Source organism: Rhinolophus ferrumequinum, chromosome 11 (genome assembly GCF_004115265.2).
Source record: "Rhinolophus ferrumequinum isolate MPI-CBG mRhiFer1 chromosome 11, mRhiFer1_v1.p, whole genome shotgun sequence".
Taxonomy (NCBI): Eukaryota; Metazoa; Chordata; class Mammalia; order Chiroptera; family Rhinolophidae; genus Rhinolophus; species Rhinolophus ferrumequinum.
Genome location: NC_046294.1, coordinates 45696698 through 45713296, shown reverse-complemented (window position 1 = coordinate 45713296; position 16599 = coordinate 45696698). Strand labels below are relative to the sequence as shown.

Here is a 16599-nt window from a genome sequence, read left to right as displayed (position 1 = left end):
ATTGGAAGAGGTGTCTGTTCATTCAAATGCACATATGAGGTCTGACAATTAAATTCGCGAACTTATTGCGATAATGTTACTAAACTTCTTTGATATCAGAGGGATTATTCATTATGAATTTGTACCAACTAGACAAACAGTTAACCAAGTTTACTATTTGGAAGGTCTGAAAGGGCTCTGTGAGAAAGTTAGATGACCTGAATTTTTCGCCAACAATTCATGGCTTTTGGCGACAATTCATGGCTGAATTGCCATCACAACAATGCACCAGCTCACACGGTACTGTCTGTGAGGAAGTTTTTAGCCAGTAAACAAATAACCATATTGGAGCATCCTCCCTACTCAGCTGATCTGGCCCCCAATGACTACTTTCTTTACCCGAAAATATAAGAAATACTCAAAGGAAGGCATTTTAATGACATTCAGGACATCAAGAGTAATACGACGACAGCTCTGAAAGCCATTCCAGAGAAAGAGTTCCAAAATTGCTTTGAAGGGTGAACAAGGCTCTAGCATTAGTGCATAGCTTCCCAAGGGGATGACCATAGTGATATTCAGCAATGAGGTATGTAGCACTTTTTCTAGGATAAGTTCACAAATTTAATTATCTGACATTGTAGCAACTCAAAGCTACATGGAACACAAAGAATCAGACAAACATGAAATCAACAAAGATATCTAGTAAAGCACCAATAACTGATTCTCAACAAATGGTGATCCATGAACTGTTTGACAAAGAATTCAAAATAATCATCTTTGAAAAGCTCAATGCACTACAAGAGAAAACAGACAACTAAATACAATCAGGAAAACTACATGACTATAATGAGAAGTCTAACAAAGGAATAGTTATTATAAAAATGAACCAAATGGAAATACTGGAGCTTAAAAATATAATAATTGAACTGAAAATTTCAATAGAGATAAAGAAAAGATGGTCTATATATGCAATGGAATATTATTTGACATTAAAAAAGAAGGAAATGCTGCTATTGCAACAACATGAATAAACCTGAGGACATCATGCTAAGTGAAATAAGCCAGTCACATAAAGACAAATATTTCATGACCTCACACAGAGAATAAATTGATGGTTGCCAGATGGGAGGGGTAGGAGGTGGCTGGGTGGAAAAGGTGAAGGGATTATAAAGTACAAATTGGCAGTTATGAAACAGTCATGAGGATATAAAGTACAGCATAAGGAATATAGCCAGCAATATTATAATCAGTATGTATGGTGCCAGGTCGGTACTAGACTTATCAGGGGATCACTTTACAAGTGATAAAAATGCCCAACCATTATACTGCACATCTGAAACTAATATAATATTGAATATCAACTGTAGTTTTTTTAATTAAAAAAATATATTGCATGATCTCAGTTTTATGTGTAATCTTAAAAAAAAAAAAAAAAAAAGCCAAACTCCTAAAAACAAAGACTAGAACAGTGGTTACCAGAAGCTACAGCATGGGGAGAAGGGATATACAAATATATATATAAAGTAGCTGCCAGAGGATGAGAAACAGGGACCATGGGGAGTTTAATGGGTGAACAGTTTCAGTTTTTTGCAAAATAAAAAAGTTCGGAGATTGATGGTTGTTCAACAACATGAGTGTACTTAATACTACTGAACTGTACACTGAAAAATGGTTTAGATAGTAAATTGTATGTTATGTGTATTGTACAACAATAAGAAATTGGGGAAAATGGGAAACATAGAAACACTAAATCAAAGGGGAAAATGTGCATGTTATAATAGCAGAGCACACTGATACGGAGATATAGAGATCTTATCTAGATGGTTCATACAGAACACCATCATGGAGGACATGGTAATTGAGGGAGAGTTGAAGGAAAGTTTAAATGAGCAGTACTTATTACATAAGGAGAACGTTTGATGACCAATGACAGTGTAATGTTTTGAAGAGTGATGAAGTAGAATTAAAATGTAAAAGGTTGATTTGGTATTAACTTAAAGTCTTTGACAACAATGATGTTTGTACTATACAATATGCTATACAATGGAGAAATGGAGGTCGTAGGAAGGGATTTTAAGAAAAGATTAGATAGAGTCAGACTTGATTTGGGAAGTTAAAAATTGATACAATGGGGAAGGTATATACCATGATGAAGTGACCAGTGACTATCCCTAGTAACCTTCTCGTTAATCAAAAAGAGAAATAATGAAAGTGAGAAAATGTCAGATCTAAGTAGAATTTCTTTTGGACCATATACAACACTACCTTCTCTCTCATAAAAACTCAAAATTGTTTGAGTTTAGAAGATAAAAAATACAAACTACAAAAGGGGAAGGAGGTTAAGAAGTACAAATTTCCAGTTATAAAATAAGTCCCAGGGATGTCATGTACAACATAGGGAATGTAGTCAATAATATTGTAATAACTATGTACAGTGACAAATGATTACTAGACTTATTGCGGTGATCACTTCTTAAAGTATAAAAATGTTGAATTATTATATTGTACACCTGAAACTAATATAATATTGTGTGTCAACTATAATTAAAAATAAATTTTTTAAAAAATTGATTGTCTAATGTATTCAACTGTCCCTCAGTCTTTTTCTATCTGTATTCAGGAAAACTATGACCTATGGCATGTTCTACTATTATCAGATATACTCCATTATCATCCAGGAAAGGAGACTCTAAGAAAATCTAGATCTTGAGCGCGACCTGGATTCTGTTTTCTCACGAGAATGTGATTTCCTTCACCTCCTGCCAAAAGAGCTAAAATAAACGAAAACCCCTCTCTAAAGGGGTTTACCATTAGCTATAGATTGGGAAAATTTTTTGCTGGGTTGGAAGAAAGTCGATACTATTATCTACAGGTATGAACACTGTCAAAAAACAGAGTTGCTACTGCAACTCTATTTCAGGGGTCTTCTCCATCTTTTGAAACTATAGTTGTAACAATGCCAAACTGCATCAGGATTCACACATTTACATTAAACAAAGCAGAAAGGTTGCTAAGAACAGTTTCCTAAGAAGTCACACTTTGAAGTCTTAATGGTATGAAAATACGTTCAAGATCCACCCATGTTGTCGTAAATGGCAGTATTTCATCTAATGGCCGAGTAAAATTCCATTGTATATACATACCACATCTTCTTTATCTAATCATCTATCTAAGTGTGTATTAGTCTTTTCCATTAACTACAAAATAGGCTACTTTGAGATACATTTGAGTGCAGTTCAAAAGCCTTTGAGAAATTGGAGCTCAAGGGCAAAACTGCCTACGACAAAAGTAAACAATAAGACCAGGAAAATTATATGTGTGTGTATGTTATACTTACATAGTATATGTATACACACATATATGTACACATGTGTTGCATATCATATACTATGAATGGTATATTATTATTTAAAGTGAAATTAAGTTTAAATAGAGGAACCTGCAAAAAAAAGTAAGGCTGCTTAGTGGCTATGTTAGTCAAAGTTTTGGAAAAAATAGTGGCAAACTCAAGCTGGGCCCCTTAAACTATGACAAGAAATAAAAACAGTGCAGGAAAACCACAAGGGACAGTAATAGGAATAGTAAATGTGACAGATGTTTACAATTCCTTGGCCTGAAGAGAAGGGGTTCCTGGAATCTACAGACTCAGAGCGCAATGTGAAGATACCTACATGCAGAGCTAGGATTTATTTTGAGAGGCTCACCCAGCCCATGGTGACCTACAGTTCACCTGCAAGGAGAAAGCAGGTGGAAACCAGAATAAATATTCTGACTTTACTCCCTTCCAATCCTCCTGCTGATACCGGTACTTCCCATTTTCTGAACCCACACAGTGCCAAAGGGCAAGGGAGACTTCCATGCAGCACACACCTGTGAGTCCTCTAGGACACAGTGTGGAGTGGTCCTGGAGAGGCATGGAGGAAATACCAGCACACTGGCTCACATAAATGAAGAGCTGGAGGAAAATTCTGAACCAAAGCCTTGAAGGCCAGCATTTTTGTATATTCTCCTTTCAATTACTATTCTATGCTAATTTGTCAGGATTAGACCTGTGATATTAGATACTGCCTCTCTTTTTGTTCTCAGAATTTCTTCAGAAGAGATTTGAATTTCTTTGTATCCTTTTAGGTGCCCAAGAGTTATCCACAATAACACTGATTTTTAAAAATCATGTGGACAAATACACTTTGAAATCAAATCTAGTATGTTTACCTTGAGGATGAAATTTTTTTAAAAAAGGAATGGAACAATCATGTAATTGCCATCCATGTTCTATGTTTGAATCCGTAGGTGTTCTCACATACTTTCAGAGTATTCTCTCTCTAAGGCCCAAAGTGGGATGAAGTAAAAAAACTAATATGCGCAGAATATTCTTTTATATGTTTTATAATATAAAAGAGAAAAATACTGACCTTTCTAAAGCTTTAACTAATATTGAAATTCAAAAACATTGATATAAAAATGTATAGCTTGATATATCAAATTTTGTAGAGAATATTATAAATAATCAAGAAGAGAAACTAACTTTTTATTTTTTACGCTCATTTATCATAAAATAAATCAAACCTCCCTGAAAAAAAAGATGGTTCTTAACTTTGGAGCTATACAAGTAAAGATATATCTGTGAAATATCTTTAAAAATTGCAGTTACCTAGCCTAATAATGCACATGAAATCTTTTATGTGTTCAAGAAATATAGTCGATTTGACATTACATATATAAAATGCTAAACTAACAAGCAAGCTTTTATTGATTTAGCTTATATATATTGAGCACCTAATTAGTGTGTGGTCAAACTCATAGCAAGAGCTTAGTAAACTAGGCTAAATAAATAAATATTTGTCATATGAGCATTACTGCCATCTAGTGGTCAAACTAACTACATTTCTTGAACAAATAAGTGAGCAACATCGTGAACTACGAAGTAACTGCACTCATGTGGGATATAAAACTAAAAGCAACAAACAAAAAAGACAAACAAACAAGCAAAAACTCATAGACACAGACAACAGATTAGTGGTTACCAGAGGGTAAGGGGTGGGGGGGAGATAGAAGAAGGTAAGGGGCCAAATATATGCTTGCAGAAAAAGATTTGACTTTGAGTGGTGAACACACAATATGTAGATGGTGTACTATAGAATTGTACACTTGAAACTTATATACTTTTATTAACCAATGTCACTGCAATAAATTTAATAAAATAAAATAGCTACAGTTTTGTTTTCTATTTAAATTCAACACCAAAACAAAATTATTTCAAATAAGCAGTAAAGATATTATCCATTTTAAAAATAGCATAAATCTATTGTTAAACGTTGTTATTTTACTTAAATGCATTATCTCACTTAATTTGGAGGAAAAAACAAACAAACATGTGAAATGTAAATTGTCATTTTCACTACCATATGAATCTATAGGGGTAAAATGAAGCTCAGAGGGGTTAAGAAATGTGCTCAACATCTCTCAGCTATTGAATTAAAGTTATTCAAGCTATCTGACCCCAAAATAATAACTTCAGAGATAATGCCATACAATAATTATAATAACCAGTGTTTATATTAATTAATTGCTAATAAACAGTTGCTGAGCACTTTCCAGGCGTTATCCTATTACACCATTAAAGAAATCCCACAAGAGAATATAATTTTTTCTCATTTTGCCTGTGAGAAACAAGGCTTAGAAGGGCAAATTAAATCGGCCAAAGTCACAGAAGAAATGGGTAGATGAAAAGGTCATGTTCTTCATGTGTGTGATAAGTTGCTTTCCTTTCTAGACACATATATATATAATGTTTTTGTTAATTAATTTCATACAGTGTTGGAAGCAGTATACTCTCACACAAAAAAATCGTCTACTGTAATTCTTAAAACAGATATGGCTTAGGGTTTGGAAACTTATATTGGAATTCTGGCTGTCATTTACTAAATGTTTCATATATTTCTGAACTGACTTTGAGGAAATGCTGGGTTTGGTTTTTTCCCTACAGTGCTCTTTCCCTGCCTTCCCTGCCTGTCTGTCAGAAGTATCTGTTCAGCTGGTTCCATAGTGAGATTTAAAGTGTTGGTAGGAGGTCAGTATGCCTCTGACTGACTAGAATCCTCATCTTATCAGAGAGGGTGCTTGCTGGAAGAAGCAAATTGCACATCATCTATCATCCGAAGGTATATCTGAACAGAAAGCATAGAGCTTTATCCTCAGGGATATTGAAATTTTCTATCCCATTACTCCAGGTCCCGAGACACAACTCACTGTTCGGTGGCCCTTCCTATGGGACTAGAGTTCTCATATAACTCCTTGGTCCTGGCTATTGAGAACACAGTCGCATGCAGGTTGCAGTCTGTGGCATCCAGTTTTCACAAACAATTTCTCAGATTCTGGACAGAGGTATGTGGGTCAGCTCCTGGTTATGCTGGAAGAGGGTTCACAATGACAGTAACTTATGTGGTTCATAGGATGATGGCGCTCCAGTGACTCAGCCAGAGTCTCTATATATAGGACCATCTCCAAGCAATTGGAGAGATAAGAGTTGTGTTGAGAATAACCTGGATTCATAGCAGCACAGAGAGATAAGAGTTGTGTTGAGAATAACCTGGATTCATAGCAGCACAGAGAGATAAGAGTTGTGTTGAGAATAACCTGGATTCATAGCAGCACATCAGTCACTAACACAACAGTGTACAACACAACTCACTGTGCTAAATAACAACTGAGAGCAACAAACCCAGGAACATATACGTAGATACAAACATACGAACAAAGAATGTTATATGCAAAAATGAGGAAAATACCACAAATGATGTCTTTTCTTCCCTACATCCTTCTATTTTGTCACCTCAGAGGAGGACTTCTTACACTGGGCACAGTCACCTTAGTGGGAAAAACTTAGAGCATATCTGAAAATGGGACACCGAGGGGTTGAGAGATGGGGAGACTGGGAACCTGGGCAAAGAGGTTATCTAATTCTGCTGCAAAGGATGGAAGCCAGTCCCTGGGAGAAGCTCTCCACAATTTACCCTGGGAACTGAGTGTCTAAAAGGGAAAAGAGAGGTTCAGAAAGAGAGAGGGAGAGTTGCAGAGAGTTATGGTGAAGATAAACTTATAAAATATACATGAAAGTGCTTATTAAACAGAAAAAATGATTAAGCAGACAAAACGTGAAGGTGACTTCACCATTGGTGGCCATAGTAATGATAGTGGTTTCAGCAGAGGCAGTGACCTAGATAGACAATAATTTTTGCCGATGACAATACACTTATTGATCGAGCATTCTGAATTTACAATACATTTAGAATACCAAAGCACCTTCTGGAAAGTTTCCCTATAAAGACTGTTAAAAAATGAAAGAATTTTTTGGCCTCACAGTGTGAGGCCAAGAAGCAAAATGCCGACATGACTAGACTTTAAGTCCGTGATTTTGGGGACCTTGACTCAATCTGTGCTTCTTGCCTGAATTTGGAGCAATACTTGGCAGATAGTAAGCACGCTACAAATACTTGTTAAATGAATTAAAGATTAATAATTGAAACTTCTATAAAATAACACATGAGGGCAGAGAGTGGCAGTGGTGGTCAGTTTGCACATGATCCTAAATATAGAAGGGAGAAGAATAGAGGTCATTGGGAGCAGTTATTAGCACGTGTAAAAGTCTATGTGATTTTAGGACTTTGCAATAATCTTTTGCTGCAAGAACAATATAACAAATCCCACCAGCTTAATAAGCTCCACCCCCTGCCCACTGTAAGTTCCACCATGAAGAGTGAACATGGGACTTCTCAAACTATGTGTAAGTCCTTAATCCCTCTCCCGTAGATCTACACAGAGCCCGCTGGCCCCTTCTCTTAGGGTGTGAATAACTGCTTCTCAATCACATTTTTTGATGGGACTATACTGATCAGTCATATGTTTTCAAAAGGAAGAATATTGAGGGCCATTGCTTGAAGAAGAATGAATTGTAGGAAAAGTTAAAAGATTTTACATGTGTTATTTAATTCAGTAGTTGTGAAGAGGAAGAAAAACAGATTTGATAACTATTTCTGAACTCTAACATTATCACCCCAAAGGTGACCTTCTCCCATCAGTCACTAACAGCATGGTATGAGGTAACATTGTCTTTAATCTGATCATCTGTGATAACCTTCTAACAAATCCAACTATAATGCACTTGCTGCCTTTAATACATTTTTGACAGTGCAACCAAGTGATATTTTTGAAATGCAAATTTGATCAGGCTACACTACAGCTTAAAATCCTGCACTTTCATCCTATTGTTTCTAGGACGAAGAAAAAATCACTTAAAATTAATCACAAGGGCCACCATGATCCCTTCACTTAGTCTTTGCACCCCCTGTTTCTATTAACTAGAAATATTTTTTCTGCTCAATTCCCTCTTCCACTTATTGGTGGATTCTCATCCTTCAGCTATTAATTTAGTTAAAACTTTCTCTGAAAAGCATTCCCCGTGAACACATAACATAAGACTTTGTAGTTCTAGGAGGGACCACTGTTTTGTAGGAATTGTATAATAGTCTCCCAACATGTCGAAATTTCTTAATTCCATTACTTAGCTCACATCTAAACACCAGCTACCCAATCCTTCACCTCTACCAGTTCTTTCCCACATAGAATCTTTTTTTAAAATTTTAGGTCTACTTTGCAAAAATGTGTCATTCCCCTGAACCGTCAGACCAGCTGAGTCATGAGCTCCACCTCAATCCCAGTCCTATGATATTTTACACACACACACACACACACACACACACACACACACACACACCATTTTTTATGTTTTACATCCTGATTAACAGATATAATTAACAACAAATATTTGTTAATTTAACACTATATGCAGGCTCTTCTTCAGAGACAGAAGGGAAGAAAGACATGAGAAGTGCAGAATTGTCGTATTTGGAAATTTTCTGCATGGTTTTCTATGTAGGGGAGGCAAATATATCTAAGAGTGCCTTTTTAACTGTGCCTCTTATTCCTTCTCTAGGTCTCCTCTGCTGTATTATGGAATTAAAGAACGGATTTTATGTTTCTACAGAAAATAGGCAACATGCTATGAAGGAGGTTGGAGGGACACAAGGAATCTCCAGCAAGAAATGTGTCTATAACCAATTCTCACTGATATGCTGCATCCCAACAATACTCTATTCCACCCTCCTTCTTTCCTTCTGATGGGCATTCCAGGGCTGGAAGATGTACACATCTGGATTGGCTTTCCCTTCTTTGCAGTGTATCTAATAGCCCTCCTGGGGAACATCACTATCCTCTTTGTGATCCAGACTGAACGCAGCCTCCACCAACCCATGTTTTACTTCCTGGCCATGTTGGCCTGCACTGACCTTGGCCTGTCCACAGCCACTATCCCCAAGATGCTGGGCATTTTCTGGTTGAATCTCAGAGACATAGTGTTTGGTGCTTGCATCACACAAATGTACACTATCCACATATGCACAGGCCTGGAGTCTGTGGTGCTCACAGTCATGGCCATAGATCGCTACATTGCCATCTGCAATCCCCTGAGATACAGCATGATCCTCACCAATAAGGTGGTGGCCATCCTGGGCATAGTCATCATAGTCAGGACTTTGGTGTTTGTGACTCCATTCATCTTTCTCATCCTGAGACTGCCTTTCTGTGGTGTGCGGATTATCCCCCACACCTATTGTGAACACATGGGCTTGGCAAAGTTGGCTTGTGCCAACATTAGGGTCAACGTTATCTATGGTTTGATTGCTTTCTCAGTGGGATACATTGACCTTTCTGTGATTGGATTTTCCTACGTCCAAATCCTCCGAGCAGTCTTCCACCTCCCATCCTGGGATGCCCGGCTCAAAGCTCTCAGCACATGCGGCTCCCATGTCTGTGTCATGTTAGCTTTCTACCTGCCTGCCCTCTTCTCCTTCATGACACATCGCTTTGGCCACAACATCCCTCATTACATCCACATACTTCTGGCCAACCTGTATGTGGTTGTTCCCCCTGCTCTTAACCCTGTTATTTATGGGGTCAGAACAAAACAGATAAGAGAGCGTGTACTAAGGATGCTTAATCCTAAAAGCTGTTGACATTTAGTCCCAAAAGAATTTCATGATAATTCACTGGAACAATAATAAGATCAAAACAGAAGTAAACACTGGAAATATTTTTGCTAAACTCCTCTGGCATTCCCACACAAGACAGTCACAATACATTTCCTCCCATTCCTCATAATTTGTACACCCCACTAGAAAGCATAGCTCAAAGATTCCAAAACAATCTCTCTACTGTGCCACAAGAAAAGTACAAAAAATATCTCACATTTGAACCCCACCAATACTACAAAATTCCTAAAGGGAGAAAAAGGTTTGCAAAAAGTTGTGCCTTGAATAACTGATGTGAAAAATCTCCTTCTACACAGAGATTCTCTTCATTCACATGTCAGAAGCTGAAGTTCATGCTTTAAAAATGATGTGGCATTCTTTGAAAATGGAGTCCTATGATCCAGGTTTAAATTCAGGCTCTGGCCTTGACTGGAAGATTTACCTGAGAATTACGCTTAGAATTCTTTCAGCTTCAGTATCCTTGCCCATAAAAAGCTATAAAGCAATATTAATTTGGCACTGTGAACTCAAAAATAAAATGTTGTAAAATCTTTACAGCTTGTAACACATTAAAAGATTTGGAAATAAACTAATTCATTTCTAGTATGGTTGTTACTTTTAGTGTATGTAGATTTCGTTTACCAAATCCAATTCTAGCGTACAGTTACGGATATAAAGCAAACTCTCCAACTCCACCAAGCTTTTGGTTCTCTTTAGTGACTCTCAGCCCTTACTTTGGTGAGAGGGTCTTTCAGTCAGGACACTCTAAGCCTAAAGAGTGAAGAGGGCTCTACCTGGGCTTGAGGATTTACTGAAAGCACATCCTCCACAGTTATTAGGGTGAACTTTCAGGCAGACTGTAATACAGTGGCTGCTGCCAAAATATAAAGTCATTTTGATTAAATAATGGAAGCTAGATAAGACAACTGATTTGGAGGGTATTCTAGGAGCTACAAAAATAAGACTTTGGAAATGGGGCCCTGGTTGGAACTCAAGGTAGGACGAGCAAGAAATATGCAAAGAATAAGGCTAAGGGGATTGCAATATAAACTGAGAGCAAGTGAAGTGAAGAAATAGTGCTTTGTATAAATATATAAAGAAAAAGTGATTGAGTGACTATTTTATAAATAGAAATTACAATATTGACACCAACAAGGTTTAGAAAAACTAAGCACATTAAAAGGATGAATGAAGATGACAAAAGTCTTTGCAGATTTTCTTTCAAGTAGGATGCCAGGCCATACTAGCTCTTCATGTTTCTTATGCCATCTTAACTATTTCACAGTACTAAATAATTTGCAAAGCTTTAAAATCCTTTTAGAAAATTAACATTATTCTGATGCAAAATCAGAAAATGGAGGAAAAAAACACGGAAGAAAAAACCCAAGAGAAAAGAAAAATACAGGTCAACCACACATACAAATGCAAATACAAAATTATAAATAAATTTGCCAAACCAACTTGGTTATATATTTTAAAAATAAAATAATGTATATCATGAGAAGGGTGTCCAGTGCTTTATTTCCTTTACCTCATTTACTTTTCAAAATAATACTAAAAGAGAGATACTAGTATTAATGTCAGTTTACGTAAGTGAAAACTGACTTCAAAATGGTACTTTTTTCACTTAATATAGTGTAGCTACTAAGTGCCTCTCTAATTTTACATTCCAGGTTCTATACCTATATCATACTCTGCCTATATGGAGTAATTACAGAGATGTGCATGTCAGGTAAATTGGTACGTGTAAATTGCCCCAGGCTGAGTGAGTGCTGGTGTGTGTGTGTGAGTGTGTGTGCAAACTGCTATGAAAGGGCATCCTGTCCAGTGTGTATTCCCCGCCTGCACCCTAAACTGCAGACAGAGGCTCCGGCCACCCCCCACCCCTGAACTGGAATAAGAAGGTTAGAAAATAATGATTTTACTATTTCTATTAATCTTTATTAAATGTATGTATAGCTCACATTTCTTTCGATGTTGAACATAAGAAGTGTTTTGGGTCTTTATTTAGAAGTTTGGTGATGTTTTTGTGACCAGAAATACACCATAGGAACTTAAATCTTGCTTATTTCAGTTAGCCTATGGTAAAATTAGTTTTGTTATATGTCATTTCACTTAAAGTTGCAGTTTCCAAGAAACTGTCAATGACGTTAAGTAAGGACTTACTGTATTTTTTGTTATTATATATTCAATTAATATGCATATAAAATCTTGTCAATATTCAAATTTTTACTAAATTGTCACTAAAAAAGCTGCTGGAATTAATAATATAGAAACACATTTTTAAATACACTAAAGAGTTAAGAAGGAACAATCAAAATCTAGGGGAAAGTAAAATCTGAGAGATAAACCCAGGATTTAAAGCTACTTTGGCTCTGCGGACTTTTGCCAAACATAAAGAAATCAGTATAAAACACAACAAGAAATTGTCAATGTCCTAGCATAAGGGAAAAAAATTAAAGCCTGGGACCCAGCAAGTATAATCTGATAATCATCTTCCCACACTCACATTTTAAACTGGAACCTTGGGATATACAATCAGACTGTAGTTGAAATTAGGTTCATCAATCTTTTTGTTAACTGGTAACTGCTAAGTTGATTATATCCACAAAGACGTTATTTGTAACTAAGGTCACATTTTCAGGTTTCTGGGGGTTAGGACTTCAGCATATCTTTTGGGGGACACATTTTAACCCATAATATGTATACTTTAGATTCTTCATCAGAAATTATTAACTGTGATAATTGTTGACTGTGATAATAGATAGATATCTCATTAGTTTGTTAAGAGAAATAAATGAACATAGGGTAGCAATTGAAATAGTATGACACATTAAGAACCTTATGAAAATTTACTATTATTAGTAATAGTGTAATCCTTGGTGTGACTTTAAGTTGTGGTCTCCTCTAAGGAGGCAGATGTCATTTTCTGAAATACCGTATTTCTAACATGTAGTATAATGCTTTGTACAAAGCAGGGTCATAACATTTGTGTAATGCAAGTAAAAGCAATTTTATCCTTTCAACAACCCTCTGTCAGAAGGTTCAATATCCTCATATTTCAGATGAGAAAATTGTGGTCCGAGAGCTCATGAAGTTGTCCAGGAGAAGCAGCCAGGAAGTGCTACAACAAGGGTTCAAACTTAAGCCACCAGTTGCCCCTTTACCACACGCACATGATCTGAGAGTGGAGAAGGGTTACTCGTTTATTAGAAACTCAGGACCAGGATATTTTGCCCAGTGCATACTGCATGTTCTAGCAACATACTTTCATTAAATGAAGATGATTCGCTCATGGAATAGTTTTCTTCGTTGAGCATATCTACCAACTTTATCTGATGCGTCCAAGGACTTTGGTGCTTCATCCAGGACGTCCAGGTAGCAAGGCAGAGGGAGGGGCAGGAGAGGAATTAGTGCATGGAGGGAATGGGATCACGCTCCATCTACATTTCTGCCCTGCAGTTGTGGGTAGGAAAGAGTAAGACCTAGGACCAGACTCCACTTTCTCTTCTCACTCCAAGATTCCTGTGCCCAAAGCCCCAAAAATCCTAGGTTTATGCCAAGTATCCTCATCCTGAGCAGCATCTAGAGACCTTCACAGAAGAGGACATTTTCCAGGTCCTATTGCTCATCAGTGCAGAGTGGTGGCTGTACTGGTGACAAGCCCACTGTTTTCCCAAGGAATCAATGCCAAGGGTTGCTCTAGGGAACGTGAGTATTGTTAACAGTTGCATTTTCTACAACATACTAAGGAAATAGTTTAGACAAAGTACAACTATGAAGGTGAAACTTAGACAATGAGACCACGTGTGTAAACAGGGCCACTCTCAGGGATTTGCTTGGGACCAGAGCACAGACACTCCCACTGCATGAGAAGGGCTCGCAGACAGTGCTCCCTGCTCCCCTCAGTTGCCCATGTTCCATGCTCTTCTGAGGTCCATGCTCTTCTGACGTCCATGCTCTTCTGAGGTCCATGCTCTTTTGATGGCTGAGGCTGTTTCTCTGTTACCTCCCTCCACAGAGTTATAGTCCTGAGGACAGTTATTCAGTTCTTCCCCATGGGTGTAGCCATAGAAATGTTTCCTGAGAAGATTCTCATCCCTCAGTTTCCTTACCATCCTTTTCCCAGAGTTTCTTTTTCTTTATTTAGACTCCCTACAGCCTTTGATCTCTCCACCCTCACTTTATTCACAATGCTGTAATAAGCCTTTTTAAATATACTCTCCTGGGAAATAGACCAGAGAGCCTCAGAACCCAAGTGCTTAACCTGGGCACCAACTCCTGTGAGCAATGGGGAGGGGAGGGAGCATAATGGATTTCCTAAAAGCAAAAGTCTGGGACCAGATGGCTTCCCTAGTGAATTCGACCAAATATTCAAAAAGGATCTAATACCTGTCCTACTCAAACTCTTCCAAAAAATTGAAGAAGAGACAACTCGTATTATGAGGCCAACATTACCCTGATACCAAACCTGGTAAGGATAACACAAAAAAAAGAAAATTACAGACCAATATCTCTGATGAATACAGATGCAAAAATCCTAAACAAAATTCTAGCAAATCGAATACAACAACGCATTGAAAAGATTATACATCACAACCAGGTGGGGATCATCCCATGGGCACAAGGTTGGTTCAACATATGCAAATCATTGATTTGATACACCACATAAACAAAATAAAGGACAGAAATCATATGATTATATCAATAGATGCAGAAAAAGCATTTGACAAAATACAACATCTATTTTTGATTAAAAAACTTAATAAAACAGGTATAGAAGGAAAATACCTCAACATAATAAAGGTCAAATATGACAAATCCTCAGCTACTATCGTAATTAGTGTTTAAAAACAGAAGCCCTTTTCTCTATGTTCAGAAACACTACAAGGCTGTCCCCTATCACCTCTGCTTTTCAACATATTATTGGGAGTCCTAGTCAGACCAATCAGGCAAGAGAAAGAAATAAAAGGCATCCAAATTGAGAATGGAGAAGTCAAATTGTCACTCTTTGCAGATGACATGATGCTATATATAGCAAACCTTAAAGACTCCACCAAGAAGCTATTAGAAACAATAAACAAATACAGTAAAGTTGCCAGCCACAAAATCAATGTGCAAAAGTCCACTGCATTCCTATATAATAACAATGAAATCTCAGAAAAAGAAATAAAGAAAACAATTACTTTTGCAATAGCAACAAAAAGAATAAAATACTTAGGAATAAACTTAACCAAGGATGTGAAAGACCTATATGCTGAAAACTACAAGACATTTTTAAAAGAAATTTAAAAAGACACACAGAAATGGTCAGACATTCAAGTTCATAGATTGGAAGAATCAACGTAGTTCAAATGGCCATATTACACAAAGCAATATATAGATTTAATGCAATCCCCACCAAAATCCCAATGGCATTTTTTAAAGAAATAGAACAAAAAGTCATCAGATTTGTATGGAAACACAGAAGACCCTGAATAGCCAAAGCAATTGAAAAAAGAACAATGCTGGAGGTGTCACACTTCCTGACTTCAGCTTATACTATAGGGCAACAATAATCAAAACAGTATGGTATTGGCAGAAAAACAGACACACAGACCAATAGAATAGAACTAAACCCAGAAATAAACCCACATAAGTATGGACAGATAATTTTCAACAAAGAAGTCAAAACATACAGTGGAGAAAAGAGAAACTCTTCAATAAATGGTGCTGGGAGAACTGGAAAGCCACATGCAAAAGAATGAAACTAGACTGCTATCTGTCACCATGTACCAAACTTAACTCAAAATGGATCAAAGACCTAAACGTAAGACCTGAAACAAAAAACTGCATAGAAGAAAACATAGGTACTAAACTTATGAACCTTGGATTCAAAGAGGATTTTATGAATTTGACTTCAAAGGCAAGGGAAGTAAAAGCTAAAATAAATGAATGGGACTATATCAAACAAAAAAGCTTCTGCACAGCAAAAAGAAACCATCAACAAAATAAAGAGGCAACCGACTGAATGGGAGAAGATTTTTGCAAACAGTGCCTCTGATAAACAGCTAATATCCAAAATATACAAGGAACTCATACAACTCAACAACAAACAAACAAACAAGCCAATTAAAAAATGGGCAGAGGACCTGAATAGACGTTTCTCCAAAGAGGACGTACAGATGGCTAATAGACACATGAAAAAATGCTCAACATCACTAATCATCAGAGAAATGCAAATGAAAACCACAATGAGATGTCACCTCAACCCAGGCAGAATGGCTATCATCAACAAGACAAATAGTAACAAGTGTTGGAGAGGCTGTGGAGAAAAAGGAACCCTCATACACTGTTGGTGGGAATGCAGACTGGTGCAGCCACTATGGAAGGCAGTGGGAGGTTCCTCAAAAAATTAAGAATAGAATTACCATACAACCCAGCAATCCCTCTCCTGGGTATCTACCCAAAAAATCTGAAAACATTTATCCATAAAGATACATATGCTCCAATGTTCATTGTAGCATTATTTATGGTGGCTAAGACATGGAAACAA

At 37.0% G+C, this 16599-nt stretch overlaps 1 protein-coding gene across 1 annotated transcript; it reads left to right on the top strand.

The window, feature by feature from the left end:
• The first annotated feature begins 9104 nt into the window (after positions 1 to 9104).
• Positions 9105 to 15982, top strand: LOC117030878 (olfactory receptor 52E5-like). Its single transcript, XM_033121123.1, has 2 exons — positions 9105 to 10032; positions 15963 to 15982. The coding sequence occupies exons 1-2, from the start codon at positions 9108 to 9110 to the stop codon at positions 15980 to 15982; spliced, it is 945 nt and encodes a 314-aa protein (XP_032977014.1). The 5' UTR covers positions 9105 to 9107.
• Positions 15983 to 16599: the final 617 nt, after the last annotated feature.